This window comes from Pelodiscus sinensis, chromosome 3 (assembly GCF_052426305.1).
Source record: "Pelodiscus sinensis isolate ZL-2025 chromosome 3, ASM5242630v1, whole genome shotgun sequence".
NCBI classification, from domain to species: Eukaryota; Metazoa; Chordata; order Testudines; family Trionychidae; genus Pelodiscus; species Pelodiscus sinensis.
The window spans coordinates 139,370,334-139,392,569 of record NC_143054.1 but is presented as its reverse complement, the minus strand read 5'-3'; the positions used below and the strand labels follow the sequence as shown (position 1 = coordinate 139,392,569).

Below are 22,236 nucleotides of genomic sequence, written 5' to 3'. Positions count from 1 at the left end.
GTTTCAAAAACGAAGTATACGTAAGAGAAAAAATTCCATCTTGTGTGATGGGATGTTTATGCAAACGTCTCATAATTTCATTTGAGGTTTCTAACAGCTTGCATAGCAAACTCGTTGCTGATTTGCTGTTCCTCTCTCTCCTGTCCGTCTTTCTCAGTATTACTATTTTTGCAAAGTTTCTCCTTCACATCATAATTAATATTCTGTTTATTCCATCTTCTGATTAATGAAGATGTTCAGTAAGGTGAGAAGTAATAGAGAGTCATTCATGATTCCAGTTGATGGTTATTTCCCTGCTGGCATACTTCACCATATTACTGTTGCCATTTGCTTGTATGTATTTACAGTGGAACCCTCAGAGTTACGAATGCCTCAGGATTGGAGGTTGTTCTTAAGTATGAACAGAGCATTACAGGTGTTTGTTCAAAAGTTTACAACTCAACATTGACTTAATACAGCTTTGAAACTTTACTATGCAGAAGAAAAATGCTGCTTTTAAGCATCTTAATTTAAGTGAAACGAGCACCTAAACCAATCTCCTTCCTTTGTTATTTTTTTAAACATTCCATTTATTTTTAGTAGTTTTCATTTAACACAGTACTGTACTTGTTTTGTTTGTTTCTGCTGCTGCCTTATTGCATCCTTCTGGCTCCAAATGAGGTGCATGGTTGACTGGTCAGTAGTATATAATTCTGGTATTTGTAATTCTGGGGTTCTACTATAATGAGTATTCTACTATAATGTGAATATTCAAATCTGCTCCGACATGAACTCATAGAAAGAGTAAGATGTGAGGCACTGTCAGATATTTTACTGAAATTAAACATTAATCAATTTTGTTCCCTTTATCCTGTTTTATTATAGTATTGTGGAATGTAATATGTGCTTACTGCGTATGCTCTTCTAGTTTTGTGAGTATTATTATTATTGGAAATGGAATCTAGTTTTATAGAGCAGAAATTGACACAATTGCACCTTAATTTTTGAAAATCAGTGTTCACTTTTCTTAGATCTTTCTGGTAAGTGTTCAGTTTTCCATCAGGTTTCAAAAATAATTGTTTATTGTGATTGTGTGTGTAAACCCCCATCTTTGAGTTTCCCAGCTTTGATGCTTTTTTTAAATTAAAATGTCACTATTTACAATAGACAACTCTTTTTTTATTTAAAAAAAATTAGAGAGAGAACAGTAGACTGTTTGGGAGTAGCAGAACCTCTTATGGGCATCCCAGTAAGTGAGCATTGTTCCTATGTAACCTGAAAAAGTTAATCAGCTAGACAAAGCTAACCACGTGAACATAATTTGCTTGGATTTTCAGAAAGATCACTATAAGACATTGATAAGTAAAACAACCAAAAAGATAAAGGCAAAGCTTTGTCAGAGATTAAAATAGGGTTAAGAGGTAACAAAACCTATTGTGAAAAGATACTTTTTGAATTAGGGATGTAAAAAGTTAACCAGTAAACATTAATCTTGCTGGTTAACCCACCACTCGGCCTGTGCAGGCCAGCCCTTTAAGCAGTTAACCATTTAAATGAAATGTTTTTTAATCATTGAAACAGTAAAAACTTTTAAAACTCTATTTACATCCCTAGTTTAAATTAGAAGTAATGAAGGAGCATCTTGGAGGCTAGTATTGAGGTCAGTGTCCTGTGATGCTAGCTGGTCTCTAGAGGTTGGGGAGAAGCACTGGTGTTTGGAATCATGATATTAGAGCTCCTCTCTGTTTCCCTTGTTTTTACTATATATTTTAGAAATGTGCATCTGGTTGTCTGTCTCAGGATGGATTGATTTAAGTCAAGACGATTTAAATCACCAAAAAAACCACATTGGTTTAAACCAAGTTAACAAAAAACTAAGACTGACTGTGCTTAGAGTGCACTTAATATTGGAGTAAGCCCCATTGAACTCACTGGCATTTCTGTTTTTTGAGAAAACTATAGAATGGGGTTCTCTTGGAAAAGCTAAATTATGATGAAGTAAAATAAAGAATAGGCTTATGGCATCACTATTACAGCATAATGACAAAATGACAGAGGCAACTGGCAACTTTAGATTTCTCTTACTACAGCTTTCTGTATTGTGTACTAGCTGGACTTACCCGGTCCGGTGTTGCTCGGGAAACCAGAGGAACAAAATTTAGAAAATTTTAGGAAAGGAGAGGACCCTGAGCCAGGGGGCCCCCAGAGCCACAGACCCTGGGGGCTAATGGTTCCTGGCCCACACGTGACCCTCTAAGAGCAGCAGGACCCTCCTCCCCCCAGGACCGAGCAGCCAGCCCCCCGGAGAACAGTACACAGTCATGCGGCCAGTAGCAAGGGGACTTCTCTTTGCAAGGGTGGCTCAGGGATCCACCTGCCCTGCCGTGGCAAGCAAAAGCTCAGAGTTCACATCTAACCCTGATGGCTGGAACCAGACCCAGAAGAGCCCCACTCAGCAGCCGGCTGGCTTCCCAGCAGTGTAACGCATCGAGAGTTTAACCTGGCACCTCCGCCCTGCGCTGCAGCAGGCACACGGATTCCTTCTGCTCGGATAAGGCCAGCGAGTTGAGCAGAAAGGCTGGCCGGTTTTGGTTTTGGTTTCCAGAGCGGGGGGTGGGAGGTGGGGAGTGACCCCGGGTGGAGGGGAGATTACACGCGGGAGGGGTGCTCCAGTTTGCACCCAGGTCTGCAGGTGCCACGTGGGGCAGGGCAGGTGCTTGAGCCATTGTACACATGGGGGTGAGGGTACTGCGTGCCGGCAGAGGGGAGGGGGAAAGAGGATGGGTTATGTAACCTCACTGGTGGGAGGGGGCGAGTCCCGGGAGGCTACACGCAAGGGGCACCCCAGCTTGTGCCTGGGGCTGCAGGTGCCGCAGTGGGCAGGGCGGGACCCTGATCAGGTCCAAAAGTACCTTAAAACCTTCTTCTGGATGAAAGGTTATCCCTTGCAAAGTTTGGTTGCGGTAGCTCTTATAGTGTCCAAGATATTAGTGCACAAACTTACTAACGTTCTCCGTTCTATATTAGATAGGGTGGTACTTGGACAGATGTGGTGGAAGAAAATCAGATTCTCTGTCTATGTGGGGCACAGGCTAGCAGTTAGGGAGGTGGTGGGGAGGAGCGGGGCGCTGTCTGTGTGGGGCACAGGCCGGCAGTTAGGGAGGTCATGGGAGAATGGTGGGGAGGAGAGGGGCTGTGTCTGTGTGGGGCAGAGGGTGGCAGTTTGGGAGGTGGCGGGGGAGGGATGCAAAAGAGCCAACCTTGCTCCCCCTTCCTCCTTTCTCTCCCCACCTTGTGTCTGGCCTGGCGCCGGTTTTAACCGTCAGTGCCCTATTCCACGCTGGCGCCCCTGCTCTCCCTGGATCCACCTGCCTGCTGGTTTGCATGCCGGCTGAGATGTACCTGCGCTGTGAGGGTGGTCCTCTGCACGCTGCCTCTACGCAAGCGCCACAGGCCCAGAACAGCAGCAGCCTGGGAGTTAATTGCCCCCGGTGGAGCTATTGGGGGACGGGAGTGGGGCCCCCGTCACACCCTCCCACAGTACCTTAAAACCTTCTCCTGGAGGAAAGGTTACCCCGTGGAAAGTTTGGTTGCGGTAGGTCTTATAGTGTCCTAGTTATTAGAGCACAAACATACTAACATTCTCCTTCATATATTAGATTTAAGTGATAGATTCTAAATCTAGTTAACTAATTAAACAAGCCATAAGGATTAGCTAAGCTAATTTTTTTTCTACCAACATCCAACACAGTAAAGAGCTTGGGAATTTACTTGTCAAATCATACTTAACTAAAAGACAGACAGAGAGAGAGAGAGAGAAAGTCTTGAAGAATGATGCATTGCAGAGTGAATTATTTACGTTTTTAACCAGTTGATCCACACGGCCATATCCAAATCTTTATCCCCATTATTTTCTCCTAATAAGCAGTTTTTCTTGTTTCATTTTTTCATCCTTGTTTCATGTTTCATTCTTACAAGTAAATCCAGCATCATCTTCTTGCACTGTTTGCATTTGGCGCATTTTTCTCTTTTACCCAGGGAACAAATTTCTTCCAAATATCCCCAGATAGGGTGTCACTTACGCCCCAAAGCCATGACAGATTTTCTGTGGCAAAAGCCTAGGGGAATATAGAAAGCTTTTTGTGTGTTGAATAATGTCTTCCCTTTTCCTTTCCAGATTCTGTACTGTACCTTTCTGTGCTGCTTCTATCTCTTCCCATAGATTGTGTCTCTGTCTTTAAGACAATGTCTTAACTAACTCCTCTGCCATGCTTGGCCAAGGGTTGGCCATCACGACATAAGCACAGAGCAAAAACAATCTTATTCAGCTTGTATTTTTCTTTGTACATGTTTCTTTTTAGTCTGCTGAGAAACAGAAATTGAAAGCCCACAACTTTAAAAAGCAAGAGTTGGTAGTTAGGTTGGGCAGACTAGAGCCATTAATTCATTTTTATGGGACTGTAAATGTAGGTGTAGCATGTTTGTGTTAAGATTTAATTGTAACTTATTTTTAAATGAGAAATGTAATATTTTATTGATGCTTTTAAAAAAAATCTGCGTTAAATTACAAAAAATCCAATTTTAAAATTGAATTTTTGGACAAAAAGTTTTTTTTTTAATCCACACTGATCTGTTTGTAATCTGTCTGTGAGTCTGATTGTTGGAAAAACTCCTCCTAAATGGTAAGAGCTAGGGCCATCTAATTTGGAATGCAGCTTCTTATAACTTAAAGCAAGGTAAGGGTTTGGTTGTGCCAAGACAAAGGCATGTGCCTGGAATTGAATTGTTTCTCATAAAATGGAAAGGGAGAGGTCTAGCAGGAGGGAGATGTACTGTAGAATGTCTACAGTGGGGAAGCAGGGGATCAGAGATGAGGACTGGGACAGCTGTAACCATGCTGGGCCAGCAGGAGGCAGGGGTGGAGAAAGGGACTGCTATCTACTCTATATTTTAGAGGATTGGTCTGTCTGTGTGTCTCTGTCTGTCCCCTAGCCAGGGGACCTGCGCCCCTCCCCTGGTTGTGCCCACTGTAGCTGCCGCGACCATGGAGAGATGATTCTCACCTGTCAACAAGCTGCTGTGATAGGACAACCACAGCCCTTTCTTTTCTCGGCAGGCAGCCTGCACACTGCAGCCCCACTCCACAACAATGATTTAAGTGAAGAAAAATAAAACATTTTTGAGTTAAGAACCCAAGCAAAGCCAAGTATGTTTTCAAGTCTGCTATACAATAAAAGCAGTGTCTAGGGAGTGGAAAAGTTGTGCCATTAGAGAGCAACTGAGGTGCTGTAATCAGGAAAGAGGGGATAATCAAACAGATGTGTGGCTATATTTTTAAGAACAGTGTTTGTGGTAAAAAATTGCACATATGCTATTCCCTTCCTTAGCTTTCTGGTGATTACATATAAGTAAACTGGTTCAGGATTGCAGCCTTTTATTGAAAACTTAATTCGGAAATTGATAGAGTTGTTCTAGTTATTTTAAAAAGAGCGAAACTTAAAATAAATTGAACAGAATAATGGAAGTTGAAATAAAATTAGCAGAAATCATAGGTCGTATAACTCCCCCCAAAATAACAAAAATCCCCAACACTTCTTAACGTGCTGATCAGTACTGAACTTTTGGGACCTTTTGGGGAAGGTGATTTGGCAAAAGTCTTGGATAACTCTTTGAAGATGTTTGCTTAATAAGAAATAGCTTAAAAGCCAAACAATGGTTGTGTACATAGTTCTTGAAAGGATAAAAAATATGGGGACTAAAAGAGCTTGACTTGTTTAGCCTAACCAAAGGAGAGCTGAGGGGAGATACGATTTCCCTCTGTAAATACATCTGAGGGACATATACCAGAGAGAGAGAAAAGTTAGTTAAGTACCAATGTGGACACCAAAACAAATTGATATAAGTTGGCCATCAACAAATTTAGGCTTGCAATGAGACACAGGTTTCTAACCATAAGAGGAATGAAGTTCTGAATCTGACTTCCAAAGGGAGCAATGGGGGCAATAAAATGAACTGGCTTCAAGACCAGGCTTGATGAGTTCCTGAGGGAATGGTACAGTGGGACTGCCTACAAGGGCATGTGGCCCTTTAGCAACTGCTAGTTGCCAAAACTCCCCAGCTGTAAGAGATGGGGCACTAGATGGGAAGGGCTTTGATTTACTACAGATAATTGTTTCTCAGGTATCTGCCTGGTTGGCCTTGCCTTCCTGCGTAGAGTCTAATTCAGGGGTCTGCAGCCTTTCAAAGAAGAAACTCTGGGAGGTGGCTCAAGGCAGGGGGTTGGGAGAGGTGCAGGGGGTCAGGGCAGGTGCTTGGGGTACAGTAGGTGTATGGTATTCTGGCTCTGGAAAAAGGGTTAAGGTGTAGCCTTTTGCTGAGCTTACCTTACCACATGTGTCTCCTGGTTGATGGTACTGTGGGGCTAAGGCCCATTGCTCCTCATGGGTTGTTGGTAAAGCTTCTCCTTAGGGAGGCAGTGGATTCCTAGCCCAGGCCCTATCCCCTTCCCACTGTCTCCCTCCTCTCTTCCATGCACATCCTGTGTCCTTGCTCACTGCATGCTTGTCCCCTTCCAGGCAAATCCCTGAACCCAAGCAAATTATTTTTTTGGGAAAAAAACCCTCCACTTTTATGTAGTTTCTTTCTCAACAAAATGGAGCATGTTTTGTACCATGTGCCAGATATGCGAAAGATACCTAACAACACTAAATTTGGGAATAAGAAATGTGAGTCACAGGTTTATTAGATACCCTCATAACCAGCTGCACTGTCCAGCGATCTGCGCATGCGCATATCGTTCTGCGCATGCGCAGATCTCCCGAACCCGGCTTACCTGGGTTACAGTCTACTCGCCACAAGCGAGTAGATTGTGTTATTTATCGAGCTCTGCTCATAACTGACATTCAGGTTGCTTGCAAATGCCCCAAACTCCTCTCATTGATCCTGGGGAGCACAGAATGCCAAGCACCAGTTAAAGCTAATTGAGAAATCTCTGTCCTTTCTTCGCACAACCAAACGAGGTATCAGGCCTCATCCTCAGCTGGCATTTGCCCCCTGAGAGGAAGAAGATGACTAGAATCAGATTGCAAAAGTTGCCACCTCATTTTCACTTCTTCACACAAACAAGATGGGGCTTCCTATGTTGTTTGTTTCAACAGCAGTAAGCACCTCAGACATTGAATAAGAATTGCCAAAGGACATGCCAATAAAATACAGGCTGGCTGCTGCTTTAACCCATTCAGCTCACAGAACCAGGAAGGTAAAATGTCCCACTGAGGCAGCATAATGGTGCCAGCTTTGTGTGTCAGAGTGGTAGACCCACTACCCCCAGGGGTGAAGGAACCAAATCCCCAACCCTCTTTTTACCAGGCAAACAAAATCTCCCAACCGCTGAAAAGAGTTGAGACTGAAAAGAGTGGAGACCTATTCTACCAATAACTTCTCTCTTCCTTGACACCACTAGGGTTGCCAGATGGTTTCAACAAAAATACCAGACACACTTGACATTGCATCGTAGTCTACATTACATCTTATTTAGAAATTACCGGGCATTTATATTTTCTCATTTATATATTCTCAATTTGTTTCCCAAACAAAGCTCAAATACTGGACTGTCCAGTTCAAAACCGGACATCTGGCAACCCTAGCCACCATGTCCCTCCTCCCTCTGCTCCCCTTTCTTCCCTTCACCGCCCTCTTTTCCCAGGCTCCTCCTGCTCAAGATCACTGCCCTTCCCAACCCAGAACTTCTCCTGCCTTGATCATCACAGAATTTGAACAAGTTTTAAAAAAAAAAAAAAAAAAAAAAAAAGGGCCTTGGCTCAGGTCACTGCTAACTTGTGGGGGAAGCTCTGAAGGTCTCCTCTGGCTCAGCTGGAGGGGGATTCATTCCTCTTGGCCATTTATTGTTCTGCCCCGTTCCACTTAGCAGGCCAGCACAAGCTATCTGCTGCCACAAATGATCCAGCCCTCCCTGCCGCACACACACTGCATAAGGCTGGCCAGCCTATCTGCATCTTTGACTAGTCCTTTGAAAAGTGATGATGGGGGGGGCCCCTGCCTCTTCTAGCAAATTGCTCCAGTGTGTCACAGTTGGAGGAGGAGTCCCATAAAGTCCCAAACTGAAATTCTCCTGTAATCCAGGAACGGTGGCTACTGCATGAATAATGCAGAAAGATTTTGAAATTGTAAAAAAAATACGTTGCAATATTGCAGTTCTCAGCACTTTCCATCTGATGACATCAAAACACCTAATTAAAACCAATTAATTTACACAATCTCCTATAAGGCAGGCAAGTATTATTATTATATCTTTTTTTGGATGGAGAAACTGAGGCACAGGATAATTATGTTCCTTATCCACTGTTTTTTTTTTTAAATCAGTGGAAAAACTCCCCTTGAGATCAAGCCTTAATTGATTGCCGTATTTGGCTTTGGGAAGGAATTTTCCCCCATGTCAGATTGGCAGAGACCAGAAGGTCAGACTGAATGATCACGATGGTTCCTTCTGACCTTGAAGTATGAGTCTGTTTATATAATTCAATCTGTTTCTTACAGAAATGCCTGTACAGAATACTTAATGTTGTGAATATAATTTTGTAACTTTTTTACTATCTGTAGTTCACATTAAAGGTTATAAATTTTGTTCTGTTTCTAAACTCTGGTACAAATCATAAACATTATTTTCAGTCTTGTAAATATTCCTTTAAACTATTGCCAGATTTTCAAGATTTTGGTACAAAATGCATAGTTGAATATTACTGAAGTGCCAGCAGAATATATTTAGCACTTCAAAGATGATAAACTGAAATGTCCCATACAGTAACACTATGTTGGGTTCATATTTCAAAGTGCTAAGTGTGGGGAGTGTATGGTGTGGAGTTGTAGTTTGTATATTGATACCTGATTCATAAACTTTTTGTTGATATCTTACATACTTAAAATCTGTTCTCAGTATTCATTTTATATTGTTTGCACCAACTGGAGTTATAACGTGACACGTATATTGTGGGATAGATACTTTTTACCTCTGTTGTCTGACCAAGCCATTCTGACTGTAGCTAGGCTATGGAAGCACACCTTCAGTATATCTTTTGTGAGACTTAGATTTTATTTACTGCTTCTAGGATGGACTATGTGGAATTCCCAAGATCTCAAGCGTCTTCTGAATTTCTCTTGCATCTTGATTCAGTATTTAAAAGCAAACGTGTTAGTATCTAGTCTTTAATCTATGTGCATGCAGACTGACTTGCGAGAGAAGAGAAATCAGAAAACTGACCTCATGGCCTGTTAGGCTGCCTCTCTTATTTGCTTGTCAATTCTCGTGTACCACTTTCTTCAGTGAGTTATAGCCATCTTCTGGCTTGGAAGGATGAAAGACAGATGTTGATTATTTACATACATGTGAGATGCTCAAATAATCCAGCGGCACTAGATCACTTAAGTAAGTATCTCCAATATCCAGGCTTCCTAATAGGTTTTGGACTCTTTTTAATTGAAAATGTGACTCCTTCCATCCTGACATTGAGTAATTATGTTCATGAAGCAGTGCTTATACAGGTATACTTTCTTGGGCAGCAAAATAAGTCACTTTTGCCCACCTCAGTCCCTTAAATTAAATCTGAACCCATAATTAAGATTTTTCTATTGTCCATTTTGTTCTAAAAGTGATTGCCCCCACAGCCATAGAAAGCCTATAGAATGAAACTATTTATTTTTTGTGGGAAAATAAATAGTGTATATTCAAATTCTGTTGCATACATCTCTTTCCCCTGCATAATGGATTCCTCTCCTGCTGAAGATAACTATTCCTAGAGTGCTAGCATGAACCCTGCTAACCTAATGTCAATCTGGGTGTTCTAAAATGCTGTGTAAACATATTCAGAATGTACCTTTATAATTTTCTTGCAGGCATACTATTGGGTCTGATTCAATTGTTCATGTTTTGTTCATGAGACCACTTGTGGTTTGTTCTAATTTGTTTTGCCCTAACCTGAGCAGTCAACTGTTACTTTCCTGAGATTCTACCATGTTAGTTTAAATAGTAGCGTTAAGCCATCTAATTTGTGATCTCCAATGCAATGCAAACCATTCCCATGAATTCTGCCTTGCTCATTGCAGGATTTTGTGCAATAAGTTTAAATGGAAGTATGTTTGAAATTCTTACATCTGGACTTTGGGCCATATGTACTGTGTTTTTTTTGTGATGTCATTCTTATTATTGTCTATTTAGTTAATGCTATATTTATGTTTTCTTCCTTGGACCTTCTGTGTATTCCCAGTGTGCTGATGAGCATGTTGATAGTGCTCAAAACAATTAGTGCCCACCAATTAAATTAAACATATTACAGAAATGATTCAAGAGCAATAGGGATTTGATTAACAGAGCTGAATATAAATAGCTTGGCTAGCCAATGATTTAATATTTGAAGGTTAAAGAAATTATTTAGAGTAGTGCAACTGTATATAGTTGGAAGGGTAAACAAAGGAAAACCTGACTGACAAGACAAAATTTCTTCATAGTCAAATCCATTTGACTTGCTTGAGACATTTAAAACTAGATTGGACAAAATATTAGGAGTAAATCAGTAAACTTGCCCTGAGAGGGAAGTCTCAGAGTGGTAGCCGTGATAGTCTGTAACTAAAAAAATGGAAAAAACAACAAATGGTTCTGTAGCACCATAGAGACTAACCAGAAAATATAGGTAGTATCATGAGCATTTGTGGGTCCTGTGAGTACAATGTTTGTTTATGCTATTATTAATCATCATGTCAATTATCAATAATATTAAATTATATATTTTCAGAAATGCAGACGGGCATTCTTATACAGCTCTTTGTCGATCACTTGTTCTGAATTTTGATGTAGTTTGGCTCTTTGGTTTGAAAAGGTTGCCAACCCCTGATCTATTGCCTCAGACATAAACATTTTGTCTTCACTTTCAAGACCCTTCACAGTCAGTGCCCAGCCTATCTGTGACCTCTCATTCACAAACCATCTGCTAATTGTAATTTAGGGCTTGGCTGTAGACAATGGATCATGTGATGCGTCCTAGATGGAAGCTAGAGGCATGTTGGTAAGAATAGCAGTCACTAGTTATCTGGTATAAGGTTATGTTTATGTGACTGTCATTTATTTGTACAGCAGTGTCCAAGAAGTGGATCTCTTGTATGGATTGGAAGCTTTAAGATACAATCAGATCTGCTCCAATCCCACAGAGACCAAGGGTAAATGGACAGACATCAGGAATACTAACATACATAAACCTGTTGGAGACATTTTAACCTCCCTTGATATTCAATAATGGATTTAAAAGTAAGCACCCAGATATAGAGGGAGACAGCGGAAGTGGAGTTCATTTACTAGTTCAATACTATCAGTTTAGGCTTAAATAAAGATTTTAACTGGTTAATGCACTACAAAAGCTATTTTCCTGTCTTTGATATTCTCATTTCCACATCAAATGCTATGAATGAAATTCATCCAGTCTGACTTAATTAGCTCCGTTAACAGTGGTCCTGCAATTGACAGTTAACTGCTTTTGCTGTTATATTTCCTGGATTCTGTAATTTCTACTCCAACTCATTTGAGGAAGTGGGTTTTACCCACGAAAGCGCGTGACTTAATAAATTTGTTAGTCTCTAAGATGCCACAGGACTGCTCATGGTATTCAGAGTTACAAGGCTAACACGGCTATCCCTCTGAGACTTCTTAAAATACAATGAAAACTCATTACAAGATGTGTATCTCAGCCCACAGAAAAAATCTGTATGATACAATATTTGAGACATTTTAAGTGATCATATAATTAAAAACTACTGTAATACCATATGCAGAAGAGACAACATTGAGGTTACACAGGAAGTCTTAATACTGGTATTTCCTGACTTGAGCACTTCAACATAAAGTATCTGTATGCAATATTACTTAATATTTATTTAACAAAGACAGCTACTTGTACATTCATCCAGTCAGGTGAAACAACAGGAAAGAAAAATACCATAAGATGCAGGTCAATAAAGAAAACAAATGACTATATATTTCTAGAACTTCAAATGGAAATATGCCATGTTTAATCAAAGTCCCTATGATAAAAATAAATGGCCAGTGTCTGAGTGAAATATGTAAACAAATGTATTTCAAGAAAGGACTAATGCCTCAAGTATTAGATAAGACGATAAAAGGCTATTAGAATAATAAGAGAGGTATGGAATGCCTGGAATATGAAATTTTCTGTTTAAAAAAAAAAAAAAAAAAGTCTACCCAGCTACCAAAATTTTCATTGTTTCACTGTGAGTATCAAAGATACCTTATTTAACCTGCACACCATATTAATTAGGCTCCATGCCTCCATAACAAATTCGTTTGTGCTATATTAGTGTTACACAATATAGAAGAGTTTTAGAAGCCCCAGTTTCGGTTGCTTTGTGTTCTTGCTCTCTCACAAATGCACAGATTATTCTTAAAATTTCCTCTAATCACCTCCGGTTTTCTTTTGAAGACTATTTGGAATCAACAGGATAATTCCTCCATGACAGTTTTAATGTATATCAAATTTTGAGTCTAAATCATTTTACAGCATTGTAAGTTAAGAAAGGAATACCTGAACTTTGAATATGTTATGTCACAACCTTAACACTGTACCCTGGCCACTCCCAAGAAAGCATACCAAAGTCTCAAGGATTCACACACCCACCCCGTAAACAGGTTTTTGCAGTAACTGACATTCTAGCCAAGAAGGCTTGTCTCAAGCAAACTTCTGGGCTAGTCATCACCACTTTTGAAGTTGCCTGAAGGGTTCAGATGTATGATGAACTCAGGGCACAAGGTTGAGGTGTGTGGGGGGGGTGCAGGAGTATTGTGGCAAGGGGCTGGGGATGTTGGGGTGCATGAGTTTGGGGATGTGGAGGTATGAGGGGCTAAAGGCAGGGGATTCAGGTGTATAATGCGCTCAGGGTTGGGGTGTGTGTGTGGGAGGGTGCAGGTGTGGTGTTATGCTGCAGCCAGATGTGGGCTGGACCCCAACTGGGGGCTTATTGGCTAGGTTTCATTTTTAAATAACGTAAAATATTATGAAACAAAATATAGGACTATGTAGCACTTTACATAGTCCTGTATTTTATTTCAGCTACCCTAGGCTAACACGGCTACATTTCTATCAGTAAAATATTATGTCCAGCACAAAAGGTTTCAACATTGTCTTTATTTATGGCAGGAGTGGGGAGCCTCTTTTGGGTCAGGCACCACTAACCCACAGAAAAAAACATCTCTAACCCCCCCCAACCCTCACTGATGTGGCCCCAATTGAAACACCTCACTCCCCTGGTGCTCCAGCCCATGGTGGGGGGGAGGGACAAGGAGGACTGAGGTTCAGTGCCTCAGGCCAGATTTACTCTTCTGGGGTTCCAGAGTTAATGGATTTTGTGGGCCCCCTAGGCTGAAGGGTAGGGCCAAAAATGAAGGGTTCAGTGTGCGGGACAGGGCTGCCAGTGAGTGGGATAGGGATGGGGATTCAGGATCAGGGTGGGAGGTGGAGTGCAGGAGCAGGCTGGGAGTAGGGTGTCTGGCCAGGGGGAGGGGCAGAAGCAAGGGGTAAGATGTGTGGCTATGGGGGGAGGGCAGGAGTAAGCTGGGAGTGTCGGGTCTTGGCGAAGGGCTGAATGAGCAGGCTGGGGATGCAGGGTTTTGGTGGGGGGTCCGTGAGAGGGTGGGGTCTGGGCATGATGAGGTGGGGGGCACTCACTTTCGTATCACGTTGCAGGCACTGTGTAACATGGCCTCCTGTTGCTCCCATTCACCGGATTCTGGCCAGTAGGAGCAAAGGGGAAGCCTCTAGGAAGTGTGGGTCTGCAAGGATCTTCCCCCAGGCGGGTGAAGGAAAATGGCAGCGCAGAGACACATTTTTGGCTTGTCTTGCTTCCCACACACCGGATCCAGTGGGGAGGCTTAGGACTTGCCCCTCCGCCAACACCTCCCCCTTCCCACAGGAAGCCGGCGCTGGCGTTCCAATCTTTATGGGGCCATAAGGCTGTAGTGCCAGAACTGGCTCCCTGCTGGGGTTGGGGGAGGCTGAGCTGGAGCTCCAAAAGAGCCATCTCTGGCTCCCTAGTGAACCATAGGTTGCCAACCCCTGCAATAGAGTAATTTAAAGAGAGTAAATATGGTCAAAATGATGATAGTGCCTGGTTTGCAGTAGCCAAACTGCTATAACACAGCATTATATGGAATAATTTTGTTGAAATAATGTAGAATGGCTTGGGAGTAGATGGAACCTTCATATTTGTGTAATGCAAATATATTGGGAAAACAATTTGTCACCTTTTGAACTTTTCTAAGTAGAGTTTTGTCTTTTTCAGGCCCAGATTGCCTTTCTTCAAGGGGAAAGGAAAGGACAAGAAAATCTGAAGAAGGATCTAGTGCGAAGAATCAAAATGCTAGAATATGCTCTTAAACAGGAAAGGTAAATCACTTTTAAGATACTAGAGAATTTTGTTTAAAAGTCTCATAACATTTTAAAAGACAAATATAATTTCCATAGTGGTTCTTCAGAGGAATTTTTTTCATAAATCTGGACCTTGAATTGGTAATTATGAACATAAGAATTGTCATACTGAATCAGTCTATATTTAGTCCAAAATCCCAACACGAATAGTGGACAGTATTCAAATGCTTTAGAAAAAGGTTAAAAGAAAAAATCCTGCATTAGACAGTTCAGAATAACATCTCTCAGGGCAAGTTTCTTTCTAGTTCCCAGAAGTTAGATATTGGTTAACCTTCATTTTTGAGATGAGGTGATGAGAATTGAAACTAGAATTCCAGGTGAGGTTGTACCTGTGATCTGTGAAGTGTCGTCATAATATTTTTGGAGATAAGAGTATTTGTTTCCTTAGTGATTTATTGAATCTAATATTAATAATAAAAATAAATAGTATTTGTGTACTATCTGGCTACTAAAGAATCCTAATAATTTTTCAATAAAAAGAATTAAACAGCTGAAAATGTAAATCTTAAATCTGTTTAAAGCCATAAGTGAAATAATAAATGCAGTTATTAAATTCTTTTTTATTGAAAAATGATTCAATAAGTCACTAAGGAAACAAATATTCTTATCTCAAAAGTATTGCTATTACACTTTACAAATCAGAGGTACACCCTCACCTAAAATTGTAGGTTCAATTCTAATCTAGTGACAGACAATTTTTGGCTAAATTGCATAAGTGTAGGAAAAATTTGTAATTACGTTGAAAGTGTCCTGAGTGCCAAAGTGTGCACGGGGGGAGGGGGGAGGAAAGGTCCATACAAATATTGCTGTGCAGTAATTTTAGCATGCTGGTTTGTTCTAGTCCTATTCTGGTGGCTGTTGTTTGGTTGGTCAGTAAAGCAAAGTTGTGACCCATAGGAAGAGAATTTGTGAGAGATTTTGATCATATTTTTCTGGAAATGTAAACCAGTGCAAGCAGGGTTTGTTCAAATTCTGTTGAAACAAATTTTCTCTATATGTAGTGTAGGTTCAGACTTGTTTCTATGTGCTTTGATTCTTCTAGAAGCCACTAATCACTCCAACTACCCCAAGAAATCAGTTGTATACAGTCAAGCATTCAAATACCACAGGATATACTACAAGGAGAAAGTCTGGGATATACACCTTAACATACTTTACCAAACAAAGATGCTCTGCCAGAGAAGTAGATCACATCAGCTCCCCAAATAACTTGTGAGAACCTGCTTTAGTATGGAAATAAAACCCTGTCCAACAATATACCCTTGGTTATTACCTTTCACCCCATAATGGAAGCCATCCCTGGTATCATTAAACAGTTACAACCTATCCGCAGTGGGGATCACATCCTGAAAAGAATCTTTTCTGAACAGTTCTCCTGGCCTGCAAATAAACACTCGGTCTCTCCAAGCTTCTTATCGGAAGCAAGCTCTTTGCAGCCCAGACTCTAATGCACACCAACTCTAATGCAAAACCTACGGATATGTCTGCATTGCTACAAGAATCAACACTCCCACCCTCACAACACACTTTACAATATCCATGGGTCCTGCCCGTGTCTATCATGACTTGTCGTGTACCTCATCCAGTGCACAAAATGCTCCAATAGCAACTATATAGTTGAAACCAAACAATCTCTATGCTCTCAAATGAACTCAAATAGAAAAGTGATGAAAGACAAAAACACCATGTCAGAACACTCTTCACAAAGTGGTTGTTCTAGCTGACCTCCCAGTCCTTGACCTCAAAGGAAATGTGCATAACACCTTTAAAAGACAGGCCTGAGAGTTAAAAGTCATAACTCTACTGGGCAGTGAAAATCCTAGACTGAGTAAAGACACTGGATTTATAATTTATTGCAACAATTTATAACCCACTAAACTTGCCTCCCCCCCAGCTTTTTCTCCTGGAGAGGTGTTAACTGGCCACTTCACCTAGAATGGTCCCTTGAGATGTATTAACTATTTGTGCTAAACAATCTGACACTCTTGAGTACATTTCCCAGATTTGAAGAAAAGCACCATGTGAACTCAAAAGCTTCTCTCTCAGCAACTGAAGTTGGTCTAATAAAAGAGATTCTCACCCATCTTTAGTGCTTAGTTTACACATGAGACATTACGGCAACAGAGCTGTGCTGATGCAGCTGTGCTGCTGTAAGATAGCCCATGTAGCTGCTCTGTACCCACGGGAGAGAGCTCTTCCATCAACATAATTAAGCCACCCCAATGAGCTGCAGTAGCTATGCAGCAGGAGAATGTCTCCTGCTGACATAAAGCTCTCCATACCAGTGCTTCCGTCCATTTAATTTATATTGGTCAGGGGGTAAGACACCCCTGAGTGACGTTAAGTTTTACTGACAAATGTGCTAGTGTGGACATAGCCTAAATATCAAACTAGGTATTCAATTAGTTTGATCTTGTATGACAATCCCGTTCTTTCTCCATTTTTAATCATTTTATTACAAATTCAGTGTTTCTGAATGATTTATGCTAACTGCTATTTACAGCAATCTTTGACTTAAAACCGCAATGTTCACTTGGGCAACAAAATGGCAAATGAATTTTAATGTTGATAAATGCAAAGTAATGCATATTGGAAAAAATAATCCCAACTGTACATAGAATATGATGGGGACTAATTTAGCTATAACCACTCAAGAGAGTGATCAGGGAGTCATTGTGGATCCTTCTATGAAAGCATCCACTCAGTGTGAAGTGGCAGTCAAAAAAGCAAATAGAATGTTAGGAATCATTTTAAAAGGTATTGAGAATAAGACAGAGAATATTTTATTGCCTCTATAAATCCATGGTACACTCACCTCTTGAATACTATGTACAAATGAGGTCGCCTTATCTAAAAAAAGATATATAGGCATTGGAAAAGGTTCAGAAAAGGGCAACGAAAATGATTAGGGGTTTGGAATGGGCGCCATGTGAAGAGAGATTAAAAAGACTGGGATTTTTCAGTTTAGAAAAGAGGAGACTATGCGGGGGGAGGAGGGGTTGGTTATGATTAAGGTCTATAAAACCATGACAAGTATGGAGAAAGCGAATAAGAAAAAGTTGTTTACTTGTTCCCATAATATAAGAACTAGGGGTCACCAGATGAAATTAATAGGTAGCAGGTTTAAAGCAAACAAAAGGAAATTTTTCTTAATGCAGCACACAGTCAGTCTGTGGAACTCCTTGCCAGAGGAGGTAGTGAAGACCAGGACTTTAACAGGGTTCAAGAAAGAACTAGATAAACTCATGGAGGTTAGGTCCATCAATATTTATTAGCCAAAATGGGTAAGAATGGTGTCTGTAGCCTGTTTGTCAGGGGCTAGAAATGGATAACAGGAGAGGCAACACTTGATTACCTGTTTCTGTTCACTCCCTCTGGGTCATTTGGCATTGGCCACTGTTAGAAGACAGGATACTGGGCTAGATGGACCTCTGGTCTGATTTCAGTATGACCGTTCTTAAATCAGTTGCTTAAGAAATAATCTTAGTTCCTGGAGGTCTCTCTACAGAAATTTTGTTTGGTATTTATAGGCAGGGCAGCATATTGAGCACAAGAAGCCCTGCTGTCATTCACAACAGTATTTTCCTAAATCAGCTCACAAGCCAGTTTAGCCAGCATTCAGTGAAGAGTTTGTGTTGATTACTCCTACTGAGCATCTGGGAGTCACAAAAAGGATAATCTGCAGGAGAGGAGAGGAACTCTTCTCCTGGCCAACTGTGATGAAGGCAGGAAAAAACAAGATTGGGGAGAAGAGGAAAAAAAATCAGGTAATTAAGAGAAAAAGGGAAGATTGCTTCATTCCTCCCCTATCTCCAAATGTACCAAATCTTTACCAAGCAAATAACCAAACATATTAGTTGTGGACCATTGTGTAAAATAGTGATCCACAGAAGGGTGCATTGGCAGCATGTAATGACAAATGGGAGTGATCCTGGTTTCTCAATATGTTGACCTGAATCAAGACTCTGTATACTCAGTGCTCAGTTTTATTTTTTTAAATTGTTGAAAAGGATTAACTTAATTTCTGACCAATGTCACTGTTCTGCAATTAATAACTCTTTCATGATGTGTTAATTCACTTTCGTAGAGTGTAAAACTTTTCCAGTATGGAGAAAAGTGTTTTTGATTCTATTCCCTGGTAAAGAGATTAGTCAATTTTAATATTAGGACATTTCTGTCAAGGATTCTTTAATATAATATATACGAAAAATACATTTAAAGGGAGAGAGCTGATCAAATAATTTGAACGCTCTTATGCATTTGATGGTTCAAAAGCAATTTTGCTGTAATTTTGCAACCTTCCAGCAGATTGCAGTATAAGTCTTTGTTCACACTTTAAGGTTGTTTTATTACTTTTTTAATAGTAATGGTGCTCAGTTACTTGTTTAAATTATTATCCCTGCAGTTTAAAGAGCTAACTATAAACATGTTTCCATCTTAAATATATGCCCGACAATTAATAATCTCTGTTACTCATTTCTCTTTCTAGAGTGTTTTCACCAAACAAGTTACTCGTAGACCATTTCTCTAGATATGTTGTTTGTTTGTTTTTTAAATGGTGTGTCTGGTTGGAGTAAGACTGGCACCATTTCCCCTGGCCAGGATATATCCCAGTGCTGTTCCTGGCAGTCTGTTTTGTTTACGTCTATTGGTCTGGCGACTCCTCTTAGTACTTCTATGGACGTTTGGCAGGCACTCTCAATACAGCTGGATCAGATACTTCAGGTCTACACACTGAAATATTTCCAAGAAATAATGGTATTTCTTGATTAGAAATCAAACTGGTTTCTTTCTATGAATTAGTCTGAGAGTAGTGAGAGTCTTCCACATAGGGAATTTAAATTGAGAGTTGACATTTTTTAAATGTAACGAAGTTTGTTATTCCCAACTATTGAGATGTTGGGCAGCCATATTGAATAGCAAATGTTGATTACTTGCACAGCTGATTGCAGTTCATGATAAAGAAAAGTGAGGAAAAGAACAAAGCAAGGCAATAAATAAACTAATGAAGTGAGAAAGCAAGAGCAGTTGTAGTGATCTGCTTATCTTATTAACTAACTAAGCCAGTCTATTTAGTAACATAGCTTTGCAGTCTAAAAATATCTTCCTTCCAAATGACTTTCAAGGCTGGTTGCAGCTAGAAAATAGATTTGATAACATGTCTGTTCAAGACAGTTACTTTCATATCATTTTACTTTTCAGTCTCTGCATACTGCTGTTTTCATACAAATAATTCTTTTCAGAAATTAATATTAATAGATGTTAATAGTTCAATAACTTACATAATATCTAAACTGTCATTTTCATATGAAGATAATGTAGTATATCTTAATGTAATTTCTTACCTTTCAAACTTTAGGGTATGCCTTTGACCAGTTTTCATAATGATCACATAGGAAACCATTTATCTGTTGCACAAACACAAATATAAGTAGCTGCAGTGCATAATTTTACATGTAGTGTAATATAGTTGGAGCACCCAGTTTTAGTGTTAAAAATGTAGTTCAGTTGGAGCTAGTCAGAGATGAATTACAGGATATAATTTTGAGTGAACTGAGAAATTTAGTGAACATACTGTAATAGGAGGAAATATTAAAATCCATTGATGGAGAAAGAGTGCAGGGAAAAGTAAAAGATTAAAGAAAGTTCAGCTAACTATAGTCTCTCTGAAAATAAAAAATTCAAAGGAAATAAGTGGTCCAGGTGAATCAATAAGTATTAAAACTTCTGGGCTTGAAAAGAAATGCCACTGGGATTGAAGAAGGGGAGAGGAAACCAAATTAGAAGGAGTTTTAACACATGGGGGAAAGATGAGTCATGAAGAAAATTAATGAATTACCTTGATGTGAAAGGAATCAGAAAACATTTTAAGAGTATACTGGGATTGGAGGAAGAACCTGTCCAATAAAATAGATCCATTAATGAACGAAGATATTAATTATTTTAATAATTTGAAAATTCCTCCATCTACATAATACAGAGGCAGCAGTGGAGGATGGTAGCTGGCTCCTCAGGAGTAGAGCTGCAGTCAGGAGCCAGCAGTTGCTTCATGCTCCTGCCTCTATTTCAGAGGCAGCAACACAGGGCAGCAGCTGGTGAACACCGGGAGCCGGGGGAGCTGGCTCCTACCCTGCACTGCAGGTGCTTGTAATGCTGAAATTTTAAGAGGTTACATGGTTACTCAGTTACCTGCTTTTTAACCTCCCTGATGTAAACCCTTGAGGAATGAGAAGTGTAAGATGTTTTTAAATTGACATATAGGTATATCCGTGGTAGAAGCACAGTACCAGTATTGGAACTCGAATGTACTAAAGTGCATGGGTGCAGCTACACTGGCAAAACTATTCCCTCCCTGAGATAAAGAAGTTATACTGTTACATGTGCTGTTTTGCCAATATGGCTGTATGTACGCTACAGATTTCTGATGATACAGCTGGAATCACATGACCTAATGCCAGCAGCAATCTGTAGGGTAAACATAAGTCGGGCAGGGGACAGCGGGAGCTGGAGTGCCAGTATGGAGGGAGGAGGAAGAGAGGAGCCCAGAGCCCCAGGGGCCAGATCCACTCTTGCTATAGACAGTAGAGATACTTGGCAGTTGAGTGATAGTGGGAGAAAACACCGAAGCAGTCTTATCCTAGAAGAAGCATATGTCCATGAAAAATAAAAATATTCTCTGTAAATATATTTATTCTTTTGTTCTTGATATGTATTGTGTTTTTGATCATGTAACTATTTACTTACTAATACATTCCTGTGAGTGAAAGCTCTAGAGATTGATTTGTGGAGAAAAATAGGGATATAGCTTGTTTATAGTTCTGCTGAAATAAATGGGTCACAGGTTTTTATGGTATGAGGAGGGCAGGGAGAATGGAAAAGTATCTTTCTAAAATAAGGACCGATGGTACCTATGCATCTGCAAGCTTCCTTTACATGCGTTAATCGAGTTCCTCTTATCTTTTCTTTTTCAGAGCTAAATACCACAAATTAAAATATGGCACAGAATTGAACCAGGGAGATATGAAGCCTCCAAACTATGATTCTGGTAAGAATTTAAGAATAAGGGAAATATGGTATAACATTCTCCTGCAATTTTAGCTACAGATTTAGTGGATACAAAGAGGATAATAAAGATGGCTTAGTGTTGCTTAAGACTAATGTTGGCCAATGCAGTTTGTTACACAGATATTATAGGTATAGTTTGTTTCTTTAGTATCTGTAACTAGGCCATCAAATAAGTTGAAGGTATATAGATGCTGCAGAATATATCTAATCTCTCCTCTTCATGACAGGGATGTTAAATTTTGATTAATTGGCTAATCGAATAGTCGATGCAATTTACATCGACTATTTGATTAGTTGATAAGGGCGCCTCCGCCTTTGAAGTGTAGCAACAGCCCCAGAGCTGTTGCTCCTTTTCAAAGTCAAAAGCACTGTGGGGAGCACAGGGCCAACAGGGGACTCAAGCAGCCTCCCACTAGCCCTGTGTTCATCGCCACATTTCAAAGCAGCAGCGCTGCATGGAGCCCAGGGTCAGCAAGGGAGTCCCCAGCTGACCCCATGCTCCATGTGGCGCTGCCGCTTGGAAACACTGTGTGCAGCCTGGTGCTGCAGTGTTTCAAAGCAGCCGACCCCAGGCTCTACGCAGCGCTGCTGCTTTGAAACGCCATATCCTCTCTTCCCCCCCTCCCCACTTGCTGCCTCTTTCTGATAGAGGTAATGAAAGGGTGTGGGGGGGTACTAGTCAACTAGTTGT

The 22,236-nt window shown here is 40.5% G+C and overlaps 1 protein-coding gene across 3 annotated transcripts in view; it reads left to right on the top strand.

Moving 5' to 3' along the window:
• Positions 1 to 22,236, top strand: part of STRN (striatin) — an 87,274-nt gene that overhangs the window by 4,838 nt on the left and 60,200 nt on the right. For all 3 annotated transcript variants that reach the window (XM_075924956.2, XM_075924958.2, XM_075924957.2), the window contains exons 2-3: positions 14,335 to 14,438; positions 21,452 to 21,525. In XM_075924956.2, the coding sequence (XP_075781071.2) occupies positions 14,335 to 14,438; positions 21,452 to 21,525 (178 nt within the window). The remainder of the gene's footprint in view (positions 1 to 14,334; positions 14,439 to 21,451; positions 21,526 to 22,236) is intronic.